At 49.1% G+C, this 21,082-nt stretch overlaps 1 protein-coding gene across 2 annotated transcripts; it reads right to left on the reverse strand.

Annotated features, from left to right (window-relative positions):
• Positions 1-1,012: 1,012 nt before the first annotated feature.
• Positions 1,013-21,017, reverse strand: LOC310889487 (ferrochelatase, mitochondrial). Of its 2 annotated transcripts, none has more exons than XM_083817012.1 (11): positions 20,874-21,017; positions 19,324-19,429; positions 17,595-17,714; positions 17,054-17,202; positions 11,171-11,305; positions 10,654-10,760; positions 8,988-9,086; positions 8,039-8,146; positions 6,878-7,042; positions 6,401-6,460; positions 1,013-5,964 (listed from the first exon to the last, which is right to left on the reverse strand). In XM_083817012.1, exons 1-11 carry the CDS (start codon positions 20,908-20,910, stop codon positions 5,830-5,832), a joined length of 1,221 nt encoding a protein of 406 aa, XP_083673138.1. In that variant the 5' UTR covers positions 20,911-21,017; the 3' UTR covers positions 1,013-5,829. The 2 variants fall into 2 exon arrangements, with proteins under 2 accessions (XP_083673138.1, XP_083673139.1); XM_083817013.1 differs by lacking the exon at positions 20,874-21,017 and adding an exon at positions 20,265-20,283.
• Between the last annotated feature and the right edge of the window lie 65 nt (positions 21,018-21,082).

Genomic DNA, 21,082 nt, shown 5'->3' on the forward strand with positions numbered 1-21,082 from the left:
CGGTGAATTAGCAGAGGGAAGAAGGGAAGCGCAGCCACCCGCTCTTCCTTGTTCCCATCTCCTTCCATCCGTTCCTCTCTCTCCCTCCCGTCAAATCTAGTAATGAGAGCTCACTAATGGATCAGCTTAAGCATACAACAACTCTCATCACTGTTCTAAAAAATAATCAATCAAGCACTTAATTTTTAACATAAGAAATAAGCTGCCTGGAGACTGTAAATACATAACTAAATAAATTAACAATTGCAGGTGGGATTCAAAACAAACACAGAGCTTCATTCTCCATCTTCTTGAGCCTGCTGTACAGAAAGCATGCAAAAGCCATGTTTTAACAAGAGGCAGAGTGATGTTAAATTAAACTGCTCACCATCTCCAACCTTGTCGTTCCCCATGTCGCTGGATCTTGGCACGAGGAAGCTGTCACACCTGCATCTCTCCTACATCCCCTCCCGCATCCCGCTGCGTCGCCTGGCGCCGTGCCGGGCAGTCAGCAAGAGGTGGCGAAAGGAGGGACGGTGGGGGCAGCACTGCCCACCCTGCCCTCTGGGAACCGTCTGAGGTGCCGTTATACCCCCAAAAGCCAAACGTTATACCCCCAAAAGCCAAACGGATTGACCCAGCACGGCTTGCCCACATCGGCACGTACCTCGGGACAAGAGGAGCAGACCAGCGCATCTCACAGGTGCCAGGGCCTTACGTCTTCGGGGATTTTACTCCCAGTAGCAGCAACTCCCTGATGCCTTGGACCAAGCAGTCGAAGAGGACAAAGCTGTCTCAGAGGCAGAGGCCCGCAGTCGGAGCACGCCTGGTGCGCGGGGATCCCCTCCCAAGAGCAGCAGGCAGAGCGCCACCCCTCAGCTCTGCCGGGGGAACAGCTTCACGGGCTGCGACGGACCCCGCCGAGCGCTGCCCCGTGCCTGCTGGTGGGCGTTTGCCTTGGTGCAGAGACAAGGAAAGGAACAGAGGACATCAAGCACGTCATAAAGGGCTGCACTCAAGACACACGGCTCAGTTCCTTCTTCCAAAAACCTTTAATTGAAATTCCAACTTCATGGTAAACGGTACACAGCAAGATTATACAAATTGTTAATTACATTAAATGGAAGTCCTTGTTCAATCTGAAATACATTTGTAGGACTAAAAGCAAGTATTTGTACACATCTGGTATTAAAAAATAAAAGGGATTTCTCTCTCCTTTGCATCTTACACTTCATATTGATTTCCAGCTCTCTTGCTGTGACAGAAAGGGAACATAAAGCGAGCTTCTAAATATTCCTAGGAAAATCTTGGCCCCACTGACCTCAACTGCAGCATCTGCTTCTCCACGGCAAGTGGGAGCGTAGCCTGCTGACATTATTCACACGCCTTTTAACATTACAGCACCGCTTTTGGAAGCTATCACATTTTCTAAAACGCAGCCAGTACTGAGGGAGATTTTATTAAACTCCAAAAGAGAAAAACTCCAACTAAAAAAGGGAAAAAAAAAATAGCAAAACTGCAGACTTAAATCAGGAGGACAGTCTCACCACGAGCAAACGCTTCACAACGCTCCATTCGCAAGCACCTTTCCTTCCCCACCTCTTTCCTGAGGATAACCAGAGTCAGGCCAGCGCTCCGCAGCACCGGCAGCACCAGGTCAGCTCCTCGCTCCCCAGTGGCACCGGCTGTGTGCCTGCCCGCACCGTGAGCTGCGGGAAGACCGAGCAGCCTGGGCTGGGACGGGGTCCCCGCCACCCCCGAAGCCCCCAGTGCCCACGTCGGCCAGCTCAGCTCTCCCAGCAGAGGGCTCGGGTACCCTGAGCGCTACCTCAACACATCGCTGGGGCTCACTTCCGACGGGGAGAGCTTTTTGTCAAGGCAAATGTAAATGATAAACAACTGCAAATAAAGTACTGCAAAAGGAGAATAATTGACAATGAAAAAGATCAGGCTAGATTTCTGTCAGAAGACTACAGTCTCCCAGACGCTGACACTTCCACGCACTCAAATAATTCAGTCAGAGCAAAGTGCTCAGGATCCGACAGGACCGCGTCCCGAGTCGATAGCACCAAATGTTCAAAGTCTGCCAGAGGGGAAAGCTGAATGCATAACTGGAGGATTAAGCCCGCAGACTCCCAAATGCAGCAGCTACAGAGCACCACAGGGTGCTACCAGGAAGGCACACACGGATGGGATTCCCCTCTCCTCGCGCCAGGCGTGCAGGGCAGCGCCACCGGGGCTGGCGCACCGTGCCCCCTCCGCAGCCCAGGGGCCGCAACGGGGCGGCACTCACCCAGCCCGCTGTGAACATCCACTTCGAGGGGACATGAATCATTTCTTAGAAGCGCTTATGAAAAAACATCTTTTGACCACAAATAGTACCTAGGAGACCGGCTCAGATGTTGACATAGGATTGGAAGCATCCAAGTAAGGTCAGACGAATTCCACTGTCAGTTAACGTGGTGGGAAATGCTCCCAAACATCAAACCCAGCACCAGAAGATTTCAATGGCAGCAGAACTCCCACTGTTGCCAGTCTCTCTGGTTTCTTTTTTAAAATTGAAATTTTAAATGCCAGGGGAAGAAACCGATTCCTATTAAAAATAATAGTGGAGCTGCTAGTTAACTTGCTCCGATAGCTTTTCAACAGGCTTTTGATGCTGCTCTAAGACAAAATAATGCGCATTAAATAACAGGAGAGTGATATCAGAATAAACTATTCAGCAAAATGAAAAACCCCACCAACTCTATGAGATGAGAGACATCTGCTAAAAGCTAGAAAATTAAGTGATTTCTGCATTATGGTCTAATAGCAACAATTGCTAAAGATGCTTAGTAATTATCTCACTTGTGGTTAGCATACTAAAAAGTGCATTTTAAATACCTTTTATTACTGGGGACAAAAGTAATGCCTCATAATTAGTGCCAGCTAATATTTTCAGTACTCTCTCCAGTATGGAAATAAAAAGCTAATCTATATTTATAGCATTGCAATGATCACATAAAGTTAACCTTCAGTTTCCAGCTGCAGACACGGAAATGTGCTGGTGGCAACCTGGGTCTGGAGGTCACAACAACCTTCAGCTGGTAGGAAAGAGGCATGAGTGGGAAGATTTTACAAAACAGACTGTTTGCCACTCACCCATAAGCATCAAGCAGAGAAGTGGGAACGGAGAAAAGTTCATCCAACGGGAGACGTGAGGGATTCGCTCCCCACACATACTGCTGACATTGTTAGTCCTTTGGCATCGATTCAAAGCCTCTCCATAAAAATGTCGCCCCTTCATACACGATAACACTACCTACTCCGCCTGAGAAAGGGCAGGAATCAGCTTCGCATTCCCTTTTCCTGCTGCGGCAGCGAGCAGAGACCACGAGCTGAGCAAGAAAGGCAGAAGGGAGACACAAAACAAACTCCCTGCAGCACTGATGTGGGAACTCGGGTACTCTCCATGCCAAGACAGACTGAGCTGAAAGACTTGACGGCAACCAAAGGTCTTGGAGAGAGAGCTTTGGCTAGGTAGTGTCTTGTGGTCACGCTACTGGTCCTACTCAACACTCAAAGGCCCAGTCTCTACTCATGTCCACAAAAGGGGAAAAATTCCCCTACAGATTCTCCCACTCTTTGAAAACCGTACACCTCTGCTGGTCGGGGAGCACTACAAACACAGCAAGGTTCTGGAAGTCAAAGCCCAAGGCAGGGAGCACACAGTGGCACGTCCTTGGCATCTGCAGAGCTGCCCCTGCGCCTCCCTGCCCTGAGAAGAGGCACAGGTACAAAGGGTGGAGGAAGACTTTTTTCTGCTACAGCGACAAGGGGGCAGCAGTAACACAGGCAGTTCTGGCACTGAAGGAGTTTAATTCTGTCTCACCATAATCACATTCGGAAGCTGCTGGATGGCAGTGAAGACTTCAATCGACCCTCAAGACGTACTGGGCTGTGGGCCCTACCGAGGTAGGAGACCAGGATTTACATCGCTCCATGGCAGTACCTGGCCCACTGGCTGACCAACACGGCATCCATTCATTTCTTTAATACCCCATGTTTAATTCCTTTAACATAAAATAGAACAAGATAAATCTGTTATACCAACAGATGCCAATTTTCTTTTTAATCAACCCCACCGTTGAAGACCAGAAGTTCAAACTCTTCGTGCCTCAGTTACGTACGCAAGTAAACCTGTCTGAGCAGCAGGGCACCTGCTTCTCAAACCTCGTGATTAGCTGAATCATCAATTTACAGAAAACAACCTGCATTGCCAAAGGACTGGCGTTTCAGTGCTAGTTAAGTGAAGTAAACATTTACATCCATGAAGGTGACAGCTAGACTAATACTCATATGGCTCTGTCCCTGCAAACGCTCACAGCTTTGTGCCTCCTCCATCCCAGGAGGGAGGCCCCTGTGGGGAGGACCAGTGACTGAGGTGCTGCAGCGCTTCTACCCTCAGCTACTTCAGGTGCCGAGATCGGGCATGCTGCGTGGGGACAGCCTCTGAAAAAAGTCCCCTCCCACCCCAAGACCAGCCTGGATGCCAGTCCTGGTGCTGACAGCGAAGGGATACTGCCCTCAAAAGGCTCCTCACGCTCCGCAAAGCTACCACCACTAAGGTGGATTCAGCACCCGAACTCCTGCCAAAACAAGCAAGAAGTGTAGATGGGTTACGAGTTCATTAACTCCAGGCTCACGATGGGTGCCAGAAATGTAACAGACTAAACATGGCTTCTGACAAAGGTATGTGTAAGCACACAGCTGTCAGCACGAGGGGCAGCCTGCTCTCCTCTCTGCACTCAGGCATCTGCAACGCGAATTACTCCTGATTTATCATCTCACTTTTAAATAACAGCATCAATTAAGCTAGATCAGTTGTACCTCTGTAAGTCCACAGATACCCACAAATACCACAGCACTGTGACACAGTAGAAAGCACACAGCAGATCTATAAACCTTCTGGAGAACAAGCCTGACTAAATTTCCTTAACCAAACAGAGAAAGCCCTTTTTAATAATAATAATAAAGTCACTTTGCTGAAAAGACAGATGAACCAATATGTTTCAACACGTGCTGCTGATGGTTGCTAGATTTGAAACATACACAGTTTGTTTCAACTGCGCAGGTTCTTCGGCATCGCCCAAACAGAATTTTGTCTTTCACTGTATGCTTTTCAAGTGCAGGGGCTTTCCTGCAGATGATGAAAGTGTTTTAATCTAGAAAATGTAAACAAGTCTTGTGAGTTCTGCTAACCCAGCTAAGCTTTCACAGGAAGTTTCTGGCAGGAAGAAACAAAACAAAACCTTATCTTTATGTTCTAAAAAAATATACAGATTATTTAAAAAGCATTAGAAGTCACTTGATCTTCAAACCCACCTGAAGAGATTGCTCTTGAGACAACTGGTGACGATGCTGGTTATGCTATGCCTTGCATAAACAAAACAAAGTAATTGTATGCTTGATCTGGAAAACTGAAATTAATGCACTCGTGAAAAAAAATGCATACAAAGAAATCCCTCCGTAGGAAACAAAAGCCAATTGGTATAAAAGCTTGTTAGGCTTTTCGGTGCATACTCATGCTAAGTCCAACCAGAATCAGATGAGATAAGACCTTTTCACATCTCAGAACACACACCCTTGTTTCCCTACTTTCTACAAACACTTCTCAAACAAAGAAAACGTAAGAAAAAAATAAAACAAAAAAGTCAAATTCTCCAAGCTGCTATATGAGGTTAACATCACTGAGACTACCAGCCTGTACGTCTGTAACACAAGAGAGCTCGGTCAAGCAGATTTTCCTTTGCACTGCTTCACCAGGGCAATTTTCCTGCGCAACCCAGCCGTGCCATCCCACACTGCCCATCACAGCTGTTGATTAGCGAAGAAAGCTTTTGTCTCCCTGCAGACAGGATTTACACAGAGCGGACAGCAGAGCGTTAACTGCTTAGAGCAGACTTCATTCGACTGGATGTGTGAACAGACCAAGTCTGCCAGAGCCTGAAAGACAGTTAATTAAAAAACAGAAGTGAGCAAACCTCCTTGCATAAAATCAGAAAATGCTTTAATGTGCCACACAGACTAGTGAGATCGCCAAACTTTGTATCCATCAGATTTCACTCTACTTTTTAAGCACTATCCCCCACTGATTCAGTGGAAAATCCTGTTTCAAAACTGCACTTGCACAGTATCTTAAAATAAGTATTCCATTAAAAGATAACCATTAATGAATGCAAAATTTCTCTTCCTTGTCAAAAGAAACTTTAGAACTTTTTTTAAAAAAGTGGTCAACAAAAACTCTTTGTGGTGTACGGATTAAGTACAGATTTCTATTTTTCCTCTTATCTGAAAAATACTTTAAAATTACTAAAAGACATCCATGATCTAGTAGGAAACGCACAGCTGCAAACTTTTATAACTATTGCAGCAAAGGTACCTTAGAGAACAGTGGATTTCCATTCAGCGATTCTGCTCTTCTGATGTTTTCAACTCCACACTGGACCAAAAACAAGGAGAAAAGTTAAGTCTGCTACATCCTCCTCTAGTTCACCTTCAAAATCCTCCTTTCTACTTCATTCAGAAGCTGCCCCAAAATGAGTGAATGAAATGCAGTATTACTTACTCGAATATAGCAAAACCAGCTATGATGTACATTTTCATTTCACTGCCAAAAATCTTATGACTTTGTTTTAGCCAGGATAGCAGTGGCTTAGAGTTAAATCCAGAAAGACTCATTCCCACCTGTTTTGTGTTGTTAAAAACTCCCCTGAGTTAAGATTCATTTTCAATTTACAAAAAAAATAATGCCCCAAATTATATTGCAAACAGCACCTACAAAGCAAAATTTTGAGAGAGGAAAAATAATTTGGGAGCAACGCTATCCAAACAGCTATGAAAACTATAAACTACTTACTTCATTTGCTAAAACCTGGGCATACTCAATATCCAGTTCATAAAGCGTTTCAATGTGGTCACTTGTAAATGCTATTGGGACCAACAACATGTTCTTCTTTCCTCTTTGGCACAGGCCTTTAATGGTCTCATCTGTCTGTGGACCAAGCCAAGGCATTGGCCCAACCTGTAAGAAAAGGAGGAAAAAACACTCAAAATCATTCTTAGAAAAAACACCCATGTTTTCCTTAAGCAAGACAACACAGACCAAGTTATATATTTAAGAAGGAGACAACTCTCTTTCTCTGCTTTTGACTCTACCTCTCATTTATCCATTAGGTTTTTATGAAAACATAATGTCCCACTGTCCCTCCATTTAAATCCCCTAAAAAGAGAACCTGGGCTGGCCTTAAACGAGATTTGCATTAAAATAAAAATTTAAATGAAGCTCTGCTATTTTTAGTTCAACAAAAGCCTGATCACTAACGCACAGGGATTTACCTGCCTTTTGAAGATGTAAGCATTCAGGATGCAGAAAACCCACCTTAACCCGTATCTACCCATGAAAGTATTTAGTGCCGATGTACCATACGATGCAACTTTAAGAACAAAACAACAATGGCATGGTAGGTGTAATGCTCCTGAGACGTATGGTTACTTGTACTACAGAACTCTGGTAAAAATTAAGTTCCTCGTTATTTGCAGTAGTAATAATAAGCAAAAAATAACGCAAGAAGTCTTCATCAAGACTAATGAAGCTTGTCTGGGTTACATGTATGTCATTATAAAGACTGTCTATTTCACAGTGACAATTTCTGAAAAATTGCTCTCTAAGACCATCTAAAGACCATCTAAGACCATCTAAAAGTAACACTTAAAAAAACAATGAGTGCTCTATTCTTCTTTCTGACAGAGAAAGAAAAATATCAAACTGGGTGGTACGAGATCATAGGTTTTCTAACAGACATTAAAAATCTACTTGAAATTGATGCAATATACCCAAAAGGCAATAAACTATGGATAAAGAGTATCTGGAAAGACTGAATTTGAGTAAAAGACCGGGACTCTATTCCAGCAGAAATACTTGCTGAAAATGGGGTTATGGCACTGTGGGAAGACCACGCGCTCCATCGCCCGAAGCGCTTGGCAGCGGCGGGAGGTGTTGTGGTTCTCCAGCACCTACCTTGGACTGCCAGACCAGCCTGTAGGGGTTGGAGTAGTTCAGCTTCTCCATGACTCTCTGAACAGTAGCTCCCACTTCTTGTGGATACGGATCACCGCGGTTCACTACCTTCAAGACACAAACAGCAGACGTTTTCTTCCAGGGAACGTCTGCGCAAACACCCTTTCCTCACCACAGACACAGCCTTTCTCCACCGCCGAGCACCGGGGCGGTGGTGGGGACGTGGCTGGTGGCACCAGGTGGCAGCCCGGCCTCACCAGCACGGTGCAGGCTGGTGGCCGCCCGCAGGCGCCACAGCCCCAGCCCGCCCTACAGCCTCTGGCCAGGGATGCCCCCAGGGCTCCGCCTGCCCTTCCAGACGAAGTGCCTTCCTGCCCGGCCAAACCAACAGCGAAGCTGCTTTACCGCGGCATCTGCTGCTCCTCCTTCCCGTGACAAAGGACAAATTCTTCAATCTTCTTATATAGATATGATTACATCTTGGTAACAGCACTTATTTTTTTTTAAAAAAATGACCAGATTTCACTGCAGTCACTGGTCACTGACAGAGGATTATGCCATTTAGTGCAGCCCTGCAAAGACGCTATTTTCATTCCTCCAGGGAAAGCATTATTAATACTTTCTAGAGGTGAGAAAATACCATTATCGCCCAGGTTTGAGCTGGCAAGTTTATGAGACCATAAAAGCAGCCATATGGAGCCTGACCACCGACCCACCTAACCCAGTGCCCTCCCTTCAGGGGTGGCCAGCGGTGCACATCCGAGCAAATGCAGCAAAGCCACCACAGCTCACATGCCTCGACCTCAGCTCCACGTCAGCCACAACTCAGCGACTCATCTTTATATTTGTGTGGTTTTACTCTGCAAGTGTGCAAGCTGCACACCCTCCCATTCAGCTTAGCCAGCATGATTCTGGTTGGCAATTACAGGAACAGCCCAACGTAACTCACAGACATGGGGAGCGAGTGAGCCGAGAAAAGGATGACAACATCTTTCCTTTTGTCAGGTGGAAACAGGTCCAGTTCCTTCTGTATGTGATCGGTAAAGCACTGGCCAGAAAGAAAGAGCAAAGACTTGGATCAGGACTCGCTGGAAGGTAACGCACTCGCAAATGACTCATGACAGCAGCTTCCATGTGCCAGGTTGCCTTAAGAACCTCAAAATTCCCATTTCAGTACATGTGGGGCAACGGCGAAGGACAGCACATACTGCAGGGTGTTCAGTATGCAGAATAAACAATGCCTGGTACCAGTACAGCAGAGGCCCCCGTGACCACCCCAGTGGTTTTTAGATGCTGGTAACAAGAAGAAGGAATATAACCAGTGCAACACCACCCTCCTCCCACTTGTGGTTCCCTGCCTCAGAGGGCAGGAGTGCAGCTGCTAGGGCAGGGGCAGAGCACAACTGTCCTTGCTAGGTGTTTCGCAGAAGGCAAGGAGGATGCCCACGGAAGGCACAGAGCGTACAACAAGAGTGGCAGTCCCAGGACAGCGCCGCATGCAGACACTACTCCAGGGAACCGCACGCAGCGCAGGCAGTGCCACTCTCCTGTTCAGCACACCACAAAAATTGCAGAACCCAAGCCAAAAGAGCAGCTCTCTCCAGGGACAAAAATGCCATTTTCTCAGGAAAGGAAGGAGCAAGAAGGCTCCTTGTAACCGCTCCTGCACAGCCATTGCTGTGGCTACAACCACCTCTTTGCTGCCCAGCAAGCTCTGATCTGACAAAGGAGACGTGATCTGTGTGCATTGACTACAGACCCACTCTGAGCAGGAATTTGGGCTAATGACCTCTAGAGGTCCCTTCCAGCCCAAACTGCTTTAACAACATGACTACACTCCCAGAACAAGGTGTACGTGGTGGTCACATTCACACATTATCACACCAGAACATCTGTTGTGAAATAACCATCCTTCTCCTGCAACTGCATACACAGTAGACAAGACACATTTCATTGCCGTAACTAAAATGTACCCTTACACTGAAATATGCCTTTTATTCTTCTCTTTTTTCTTTTTTTTTTTTTTTGGCAACAGGAAAAATACATAAACACAGTTTAAATCAGCAAGTAGGTTCATCTTCTTCTAAGATATTTTATAGCTAAAAAGCTCATAAGCTTTGTTGCAAGCTATGACTAGTAGTCAGTGAGCTTTACTTACTACTACGACTTGTAGTAAGTAAAGTGATTCCTCAGAACATTCCTCTTGCTTAACATCATACAGTGTTTTCACTGGTAGCAAACATTTCTTAAAAAGAAATGGAACAAACATCTGTATTTACTTAGTTCTTTGTTCTTTCGAAATCAGTTGCTAATGCAAACATACCAAGTTTCTCCTACATTAACCAACCTAAGAAAACCCCTGGGAGTGTCCATCAATGTGATAACAGAAAAGACAATGAGATAGCTGTGAACGAGCAGTCTGACTCTGGGGTGCCGAAGCACACCCATACTGCGCAAGCAGAGGACTGCAGCATTCTCCTTGCAGTTGTAAGAGTGCCTTAACAACAATATTTCAGGGTACCCCTGTTGTCCCTGGAGGACTCTGTGTGAGACCTGCTCAGTTCACACACCTCATTCTCACTGCCAGCTTCAAAGGCTCTCCTGCAAATCCATACCTGAATGAGCAGGGGATGTGTGGGCCATCGGTCAATTATACTCCACTTCATCTTTGGCTTCTCCCCCTTTTTATTATAGTAGCGATAAATAGCATTTAAACTGCTTCCTGAAATACAGGGAATTAACAACATCAGTTTATCCAAGGCATCAGCAACCTGTCGGATGAAAATGGTTTTGTAGCAAGGTGTTGTAATATTTTAAAATGGCATACATTTCAAATGCAACTCCAGCTCAGAACTGAGAACATCAGAGGGGAACAATCGTCTCAAAGATCACACAGTGTACAAGAATAACTCGCTAAGCCATTCCTTAACTGAAGAACAGTTATGCAGTTTCCATGGAGAAAGCTTACTCAGTGGTGTTCCTGGGGCTTCAGTTTATATTCTCTTGCAGTAATGACAGTAACAAAGCTACCCTTACCTAAGAAGTTTCTGCCTAAAATTCAGCACTGCAGTAAATACAGAAGAGCTGGCAACGAAGCCAAGGGCCCCTCGTGCAGGAGCCGTGGGCTCTCACCTGTGGTAGAGCAGCTGTACTGCGGGTACTGCGTGAAAGCGATGGCCCGTTCGATGCCATCCTGCTCCATCTCCTCGATCGCCTCTTCCGTCAGAGGGTGCACGTAGCGGAAGCCGATGTAGTACTTGTGAGGCGCTGCCAGCCAAAGACAGGAGAAGAAGTTTCAGAAAACAGCATCTACCCGTGACTTTCAGCAACACTGTGCTAACCAACATGTACGAGGCACAGAACCAGGCGGTTTATTTCACCAAACTGTCAAAATAAACTTGTTGACACTTTCCTGGCTACCTTTCAAAACCACCGTCATACAAACACATCTTTCTTTGGTAAGTATTTGGCTGGAAACTCAGTTTCCCGTTAGCAGAAATTATGAGAAATTTACACTACCTGCAGAAAGCAGCAGCCTCCTGGTTTCAGTTAGTTAGCGGAGGCACGGTTTCCAGGCTGCACAGAGCTCTGATATGTTACAGCAAAAGTTCTGATCTAAAGGATGCACCGGTGAAAGCGTGCCACTAAAGGATGGTGACTGAACACGACTGTGCCCTAACAGACCACTGGTACACAAGTGCTGCGGTCTTCCTGACAGCACAGCTCACCTCACTGAAATCAGGAGCGGGATGCTTTAAACACCACAACCTAATTAAAATGGCAAAACCTAGGGAAGACAAGGCTTTCTTCATGCTGCCACCCATGCTGGTAAAAGGAAGCAAATTGTTTAAGCAGCTTGTTCATTCCAGGAAATGTTATCTAACTAAACTTTCAAATACAATTCGGCTGTAATTTTGTGTGCCAGCACTGAGATGTTCTGCTCTGCAGTCGTCAGCTTGAGAGGGTCTAATTTTCAAACAGGAAAAGGCACCTCACAGATATCAGCTGCTTACAAGGCAGTGCAAGAAAACCCAACAATTCTACCCCTTCTGTGTTCCAGGTGCCAGCACAGGAGTCATCAAACCCCCATCCCTCACACTGGTAAGCCTGCTCTGCTTGCACGTAAACCCCCAAGGACAGGGGCTTGTTTGGGGCAGGAGATCAGGGTGCTCAGGAAGGGATGCAGATTCTTCCATTTCTGGTTTGTTTCTGTTTTTCACAGAGACCTTTGTGCCTTTAAGCACTTCAGTTTGGAAGCAATACTTTTCTTTCCAAGGACAACACTTCAGGTTTCTTCATTTTCCACCTCTAACCTTCTGGGTGTCAGCTTTGAGGTTTGTGAGTGTGGTGGCTTGTGTTTGCTTGTTTTTCCTTGATTTTTTGTTTTGTTTTGTTTTAAGTGGAGGACAGAGGCTTCTAGGAGAACAAAATCAAAGTTTCTTTTTCCTGGTTTCCAGCTCACTAGCTCTGAAATACCATTTAACAGGTTTCTGAAGGAAGCAATGTCCTCTGCTTGTTCTGCGCTCTATCATAGATTTACGCAGGACTCAAGAAAGCAGGTTTAGCCAACCCCAGTTCTTTGCAGGAGGCAAGAAATCTCCCACCTGGGAGCAGTAGCAAGTAATGACCCACCTTCAGAACCTGGGGGCCAGTTACCTCTAACATTTTTAAATGGCATTGAAAACAAAAATCTGACTAACCAGAGCAAAGACAGTAGGAGTTTAACCTGAGGAAGGATATCGGGAAAAATTATGGCCAACCTGGGAACTTCTTGCAATGCTCTCACAGCATTATGTTCTGTCCTGGATCACAGGCAGCAAATAACAGGTTTTTGTGTGTGCACACATGTTCGGTTTGCAGCTACAGTTAGAATCAGGATTACTCTTTCAGGTACACAACAGCTCCTGCTACGAAGAGCTGCCAAACTAAGAAAGCAACGTGGTCCCTTCATCCTGGGAGCTTTCATCCTTCTGACAGTAAGGGAATCTCAGCTAAAATACAGCTTGTAAAAATACTCAGAACCTTCGTAGCTAAAAACAGTGGAAAAAAGCAAAAGGCGCTGTCTTAAAACATAATTACCCCTGTAAGACATTAGCTTATTTGATGCTAGCACTAAACAAACAGAAATGGATTTTCCTGTCACCACATTTGCATGACTTATTCTTACAGACTACTGAGCCCACCCAACTGCATTCATTCAGAGAGGAAGAACTCTTATTTATTTCCAGACAGCTGCCTGTGACAATAAAGCTTCATTTTAAAATTATATTGTTCCCAGATGACATTGATGAGGCCATTTATTTACTGCTTGATCCTAGTCCCAACGTCAGAGAGTAATGTGTTGAATACCTCCAACAAGTCTACGTATCAGTCGACTGATTTATGTGAACAGGCGAATTTTACAGGCGGATACTGTCTAACTTGAGTTCTCCACCAGCTGCAAATACACAAATAACTGTAACCTCCAGGCCCCCCAGAAGCCCAGATCCAGGTAACAACAGACGCAAAGTGTTCCTTCTTCACTTTGCCTTTCACGTGGCACAGGCGCAACCTGCAAGTTACCCATTAACCAGGCTCGGGGCTCCCAAAGCGCTACCCGCGAGCACGACATTCTGACACGAGGCTCCCACAATAACCACACGGCTCAGTCTGGATGCACGCCTGGTTCAAGCTGTTCTGAAGAAACACAGTACGTGGCATCACTGCAAGGTTACTTGAAAGGCTTAAGGAAATGGTTAGCACATTCGGTATTTAAAACTCTTGCTAGGTTACAAAAAAAAAAAAGCCTTTAAAGGACCTCTCAGGTGTAAGGACTGCACAGAGGCAGGCATGACTGTACAAAAACGGCCACCAAACAAAAGTACGTGGGAGTGGTGCGCTGAGAAAAGCAGATAAACTCGGTAAGTTTTATCTTCAGAACCTGTTGCAAGCCTGACCCCCGAGGGGCTGCAGCTGCTACGCACGCTGCTGCCTTCGGTGCCAGAGCAGGATGCGGCTCCGCTTCAGGCTTTTACTGTACTTGAAGGGACTGCCGTTGGAATTAAGTTAGAGAATAGCGTCTGTGGGGAAAAACAGATCGAGTATCATCCAAATGAAGGCATCAGTGACGTGTTACATGCTGAATGAATAAGGGAATTCTGGTCCTAGCCTTTCAAGAGCATTACTTTTCAGCTCCAGACACATCTTTTTCTAAAAAAGAACAACAACAAAACCCCATCTCCTACCTCTATCCCTCTCCTACCCAAATCTGAAGTAGGATCCACAAAGACTTACTAAACTGCTGAGAATCAAGTCACTGACGCACATGGCCTAACACGGAGGGTGACTCCCTGACCCACCAGCATCAAACCTGCAAAGGTCTTGGAAGCCGAAGGGAGAAGGCAGCTTGCAGCACCGCTCGTCATAAAGCTGCTGAGCTGAAGAGAACAGAGAGCTCCCCTCTTTTGCTTCTCGTGCTCCAGCAGCTTTTCCAATACAAACGCTTAGTGCTCCTATTGGAGTGGCAGGATGAGAAGCATTATCTGCAGCTGACACATTGGTGAGGAACACAGGGGGCAACTCGGTGAGCTCGTTAATTCCTTCTACTCTTAAAGCTGGCTTGCTGCTTCAACAAAAAAGCATAATGCCGAGAAGTGCCTTACTGGAACAAAGGTGACCCCCAGACAGCTCGTTTCACACAGACCAACCATCGCATCACTGTTTCTCCTGGCTTGCCAAAGCAGCGATGATTCACTGTGTCTTTTTTCTCTGTCCCACGAGACAACAGAGACAGAAGATCACCAAAACCCTCAAGCTGCTGCGCGGACATCAGTCTGATTTCTAGTGCTGCCACTCACATTTATTAATGCCGTGGTTTTAACGTCACGGTTTTCATTTCACGTAGCAAGAGACTAGCATAAAAGGTACTGCAAGCAAATGACCTGTCTACCTTCAGAAAGAGGCAAAGGAACAAAGACTTGAATTCATCACAGCTGCTAACTGACCAACAACACAAGGTAAAGTCAAATTCAGCTAACCACCAATCTGAAAGCTGTTTAGCTAAACTGCAGATTCCACCACGAATTGCCCACTGCAGCGCATTAGCTTAAGGCTTTGCTAATTTGGGCACTCACAGAAGCGTCTACACAGTTTTGCCATCGCGCTGGCGCTCCCAGGCACGGTGGCACAGGATAACCCACACCGGAGTCACACCTCCCTGCTGCGAGGGAGCAAGGTTCAGGGAGATTCTGTGATCTGCGGAGAGGGGAGGGAGGCTTCGTTCACCTTTCAAGCTCTCTGATAGTCGAGGAAGACCTGGCAAAGGCAGTATCTACTTCTAGCCATTCAAACAACTTCTAGCCAACTTCAAACCATTAGGCTTATCGCCTGCTCGTGTCCTCGGGCGGGGCTCGCTGCTATCACTCGCCCAAGCCCTGCAGTGTTCAGCCACAAAACACTATCTTTTCTTCCTCTTCAGGCCCAACATGGGGCCTTACTGGTGTTAGACCTTTTATCCATTAGTAGCAGCTACAGATTCAGGCAATGTAAGTCAGGAAAGACCTCTGAAGCAACCAATAATTTTGGGGGACATTTCACAGGAACAAAAGGCAGACCTGCAGCTTTGGGGAGCAGCTTCAGACTGCTGATGCCCTCCCATGCAGCCACCAACCCTTTCAGCTCACACTGGCATACCAGACAAATACAAAAGGCATTACAGCACTAACTTCTGGCCTCAGAGCTGGATCGTGCCAGCCAGTCCCCGCACAGCACCCTGCCGAGCTGGCCCCGTGCAGGGAAGGGCACGTGCAGGAAGCAGCGGGAGCAGGGAGCGCGGCTCCGTCTCAGCCCCAGCTGCTGGCGCGCGGAGCTGAACGGCACTGTCCTGCCGTTAGCTACGAGCAGCAGTCACGAGAAGGTGGCCTGCATTTTACAGCAGGAGATCCCACCCCCCTGTGAAACTCAATAGCATCGGCGTGCAGAACACGACCAACCAGGAAACCCTAGACTGGCAGACTTTTTAACTCTGTGGGTGCATTCACACATGTGCAGCCTAAAAGGATCGTCATTCTCACTACACCTCTTCATAAAAGGTACAAAAATTTGAGCTACAGTCACATGAAGTTATACCGCCACTGCCAATGGCCACAAATCTCCATCTCCTTTACCCTAGCAAGAACGCCACTCACTCTTCTCCCATCCCGACCTTATTTACTCCCATGTTATATACTCCCATTTCCTGTCCTCTGGGGTCAACCACTTCTCTTCAGTGTGGACTCTCAGGCTCAAGTAGAGCTTGCAGGACAAGGTATGACACCTTGCACTCAAACACCAGCTGAGACTCCTGTCACCTAGCTGTAGCCACCTGAACATTACATACTTTGTCTATTACAGCCATCTAGATTTCTTCCTGTAAATCAAAGGAGAGAGAGACAAGGGTAGCTTTAGAGGGTGAGCTCCCCCCTTTGATACTGACGTGGGCTATACTGAACCACTCTGTATATGCCCTGCTCTCTCTTCATGAGAGAAGGAAGGAGCAGAGGCCAGATGTCCAATTTCCTGATGGCTGAAGTTACACAAGATGAAACGTGCCACAAGTATCTCAGGGTGGCCATACTGAAGACAGTTCAAACTAGTTACCTCGGGCACAGAGGTGGCAGCTGAACCGCAGCACATACTGGATCCAGCCTGAGAAGGTGGGTACAGACCTGGCTGTCGGCTCGTGGTGCCACAGCGTTACCGTATGTTGAATGAGGACTGACAGCAAGCTGCTGTCTGAAACCAAAGACGTTTGCCAACAGTCATAGAAGTGACCGCAGCACAAAATTGTATCTGCATGTGTGTGAACCCCACATTTTTGCATATGCTGAGTTTTTAAAGAATAAGAACTTCTGCAGTATTTTCATTTCATTTTCCTAGCAAGACAGAGGACACTGTTTATACTCACAACTAAAGCCAAGAAGCAAAAGTTGCTTTACAAGCTTGTGTTTTCAACACATCAGGCCAAAGAGGTTTCTAACAACCATGGTAAAGAAGTACCTGTGTGAGGAGACATGCTATCCAGCAGCTTCACCATGCCTTCTCCCTGCACTGCTGTCCACTTCTTGATCGGTGATCCGCCTCCAATCCTGCTGTACTGTTCCTGGATCCTCGGTGTGCGGCGTTTAGCAATGAATGGTGCTAATTTACTAAAGCATTCAAAAGGCACACGTGTTAATATCGTAACCCCAATCACCCCCCCCCCCCCCCAAAAAAAAGCAAACTCTGCTGGAGTGGGTTTTCTGTGGCAATCTCCCCGAATTATAAGCAAACCAGCACTGCGTGGCTTGTTTACTGTCACACTCCGTCACCCTTCCCAAACTTGCTAGGTGACAGTAAACCAGAATTTGCAGTTTGAAGAGATTGATCTTGGCACACTTATTTCCAGAAAATTACAATACCGTGTCTTGCACAATCTGGTCCCAAAGACTAAACAGTCCTAAGAAATGCTGATATACATTAAAGTTTAACGCCTGAGCCTGCAGTCAAGACAGAAACACTGCACAATGACCGTAACACAGAAGTTCCCAGTGCTTCTTACTTTTGTACTGGAAGCGTCATTAGATCCCTGTCCAGGAAGAGACGAAGTAAGAAATCATGCACATCATCCAGCCTTTCTGGACCTCCCATGTTTAACATCAAGATTCCTGTTTTAGGTTTCCTATGGAAGTAAATGATATTTCAAATCCTAGCAACATACTGCTTTTTTTTTTAATTGCAATTTAATCAGCTTGTCCATCCGCACTTTTCTTTCACAGCATCCCATTTAAAGTTCATCCTGCTTATGAAAAAAATATGAACTACAAACATGAATAGCCAGAGAACAACTATTTACATGATTTTTTTTTTTTTTAAGTAATCACTTTGCAACACAGAGTTAACTGGAAATGTGTAGAGAAAATTATTTATCAGCTGAGCGTGGTAAGGGAGGTTATAGGACAGCGCCCAAGGAGCCCTCTCAGCTGAACACCCACTGTGGATACTAACCAAAACAAACTGCACCTTCTGCAGAAAACTGATGAGCTACCCACAGCTCTTTGTCTTCATTACTTTGGAGAGACATCTTGTCACCCAAAGCAGTGAAGGAAGCAAAGAGCCATTCTGCATGCAAAGTAAGTTTGGTTGTGGTTTTTTTGTATTATTTTTTTTCCCCACAGTGTTTTTTTTTTTGGGACTAGGTGTGCTACACTGTTCAAAGGATACGAATGGGCCAAACCCAGGCACAAGTGGCCAACGATTACCTTCTCCCACAAATGGGGAAGAATCCCTGAAGAAAGTCTGCCAAGCATGCGTTCAACACCTGCTGCCTCTCAGCTCCAAAGAGACATCGAGAAAGGGAAGCACCAGAGCTCCACGGCGCACATGCGAGCTACGCCGACCATCGACCTGCACAGCACCCATCACAGGCCATGCTAAACAGGTCATATGTAAGAGAAAAGAGCTGGCTGCTGGACTCATTTAAATGGAGGTTTCCAAGCACTGTTTCATCGTTTCTCGATTTTTGAAAACAGGTGAAGTGCTGACACCGTGCATTTGTTCCACAGCAGGAGAGAAAGGGGGGGGGGGGGGGGGGGCGGGGAACAGGTGGGTCTACCTAACAAAAAAAAGGCTCAAGAGTGAAAAGTTATGTGCTGTAACGCCCAGCTCTGGGAACTGATTCCAAGACCAAAACAACGTGCCTTTAGAAAGGCTGAGGCAAACCCGGGAAATTGTGAAACTTGAGCCAGAAAACCTAAGCCACGAGCTGAGACTGAGCCAAAACCCACGCCAGGTGCCTACTATCACCTCCTGCGCCTTAAGCACGCCTGGCACTGCCCACCCGGAGCCCGACGCCCTCTCCCAGCGGCAGGCTGCTGCCCGACCAGCACTCGCGAGGCCGGCTCCCCTCGCTGCAGCCGGGTGGGTGCCGTGCGCCGGTCTGTGCGTGGCTGCACACCGCGAGGTGGCTTCTGCTCCCCTCCTCCAGGAGGCTGCTGGATAACACCCAGGAAGCAGGAACCAGAACCCCAAATAACACATCCTACTGTTTGCTCTATTGCTTCTGCACTGCCTCAGCCCTCGCCTCACCGCGCAGAGAACAGACGAGGCAACCCTTGTCCCACAGGAGCGGGGCCAGACAGCGCAGTGGCACACGAAGCAGGCCGACCCCCACGACGCCCCGTGTGAGGACAGGAGCCGTGCTGCTACGCAGGCAAGCTGCGCGCCGTACCACAGAGAGACGGGGGCAGCGGCCGCCAGTCGCACCCACGCACGCCTCACCGCCAACTCACCGTGCTTCTGGCTGAATCTGGGGCTTCGTGCTCTTGGCCGCCACGGCCGCGGACGCCTGGCCTTGCCATCGGAGGGGGACCCTCAGGGAGCCGCTGCTTTTGACAACTGGAGGAGAGAAAACAACGCGTCTGAAACCTGGCAGGAACCAGCCCCGCATCAGCTGCAGAAACACTCAGTACTACTGAGCCCTTTGGTGTCTTCTGCCTTAAACGCTGGGTCGTGGAATCAAAGAAAGCACGGGATTTTGGCTTTCTTTAAATCCAGTGCATACCCACTGAGGTATCAGGCAGCAACCTAAAAACCAACAAACGCCTCCCTAATTTAGGCTCCAACCGTAAGTTCGAAACAACTGCTGGAAACACAAGTACTGGTACAGGGGCACCCGGGCTGACTAACCACGAGTGTCCCTGCACCACCCCTGCAGGGCGCACCAGGCACGCGCCAGGCCTGGGTCCCCAGCAAACGCCCGCAGCACGGGGCAGCGCCCCAGGGCCACGCAGGCGCAGCGCCCCTCACCGGGACGTGGGATCCGCTCCTTCACAGCGTCCTGAGGGATGCTGAACGCCCTCAGTCCTGCTGGAACCAACGACAGCGTCTTGCAAACCCAGCTTCTTACCCGGGGTTAAGGGTGTGCACGCGGGGACGCGGGCAGCTGCAGCGCTATAAAGGGCCGCAGCCTGAGGAGCTTCAGCTCCGGCACCCTGCCGCCCGGCTGGCTCCTTCCCTTTCCGAAGGACAACCCTCTCCTTCCAGGTCTCAGCCTGTGACTGACACCATCCGTAATTTGTACACAACAACGGGAGGAGAAGCTTCAGCAGCTGTGTCAGTCCTCCTGCACCGTAGAACTCCCGTGTCCCGTACGGCGGGCTCTGTGCCCGTCCCCGCCCGCGCCGTGGCACGCCCGCCGTGAGACGCCCGCCGTGGAGCCGCCGTCCCGCACCTGCTCGCGGCACCCGCCGTTCCTCGGAGCGCGCAGCCCGCGGGCTCTCCTGTCAGGCGGCCCTCGGCGCCCCGCTCCCCGGGGGGAGGGCGCCCTGCGCGGCCGGGCGGCACCGGGCCGGCCCCCGGCAGCCCCGCGGGAGCCCGGCGGCCGAGCCCCGCGACCCCCGGCCCCCCCGCCCGGCAGCGGCAGCCCCGGGCTCCCGCGGCGCGTCCGTGGAGCCCCGCCGCGCCCCCGCCCGCCCCGCAGCGCCGGGCAGCGGCCGAGCCCCGCCGGGAGCCGCCGCCTGGGGCACGGCGGGGGCGCGGCAGCCCGGGGCCGGCCCGGCGCCGCTGACGCCGTTACGCAAAGGCGGCCCCGGCGAGGCCGTTGTGTAACGCGGTCCCGCTGCCCTCCGCCGGCACGGCTCGGCACGGCTCGGCTCGGCACGGCACGGCTCGGCACGGCACGGCTCGGCTCGGCACGGCTCGGCTCGGCCGCCCCAGCCGCCCCCCCGGCCCCGCGGCACGCAGCCCGCAGCACCGCGCTCCCGCCGGCTGCCGGCCGGGGACGGGAGCGGAGCCCGCCCGGCGCTCCCGGCCCGCCCCGGCAGCCCCGCCGCCGACTCACGCGGTCTCGCCGCCCGGCCGGCGGCGGCCGCAGCCATGTTGGCGGCCGCGTGCGTTCCCTCAGCCGGCCCCGCTGCCCCCGCCGCCTCCCGGCCGCTCCGCTCGGCTCCGCTGCGCCCCGCCCCCGGGCACGGCGCACGCCCGCCGCAGCGGGGGGCCGGGCAGGGCCCAGAGCGACCCGCCCCCGGCTCCCGCTCCCGCCCGGGGCGC

This window comes from Anser anser (assembly GCF_964211835.1).
Source record: "Anser anser genome assembly, chromosome: Z".
NCBI lineage: Eukaryota > Metazoa > Chordata > Aves > Anseriformes > Anatidae > Anser > Anser anser.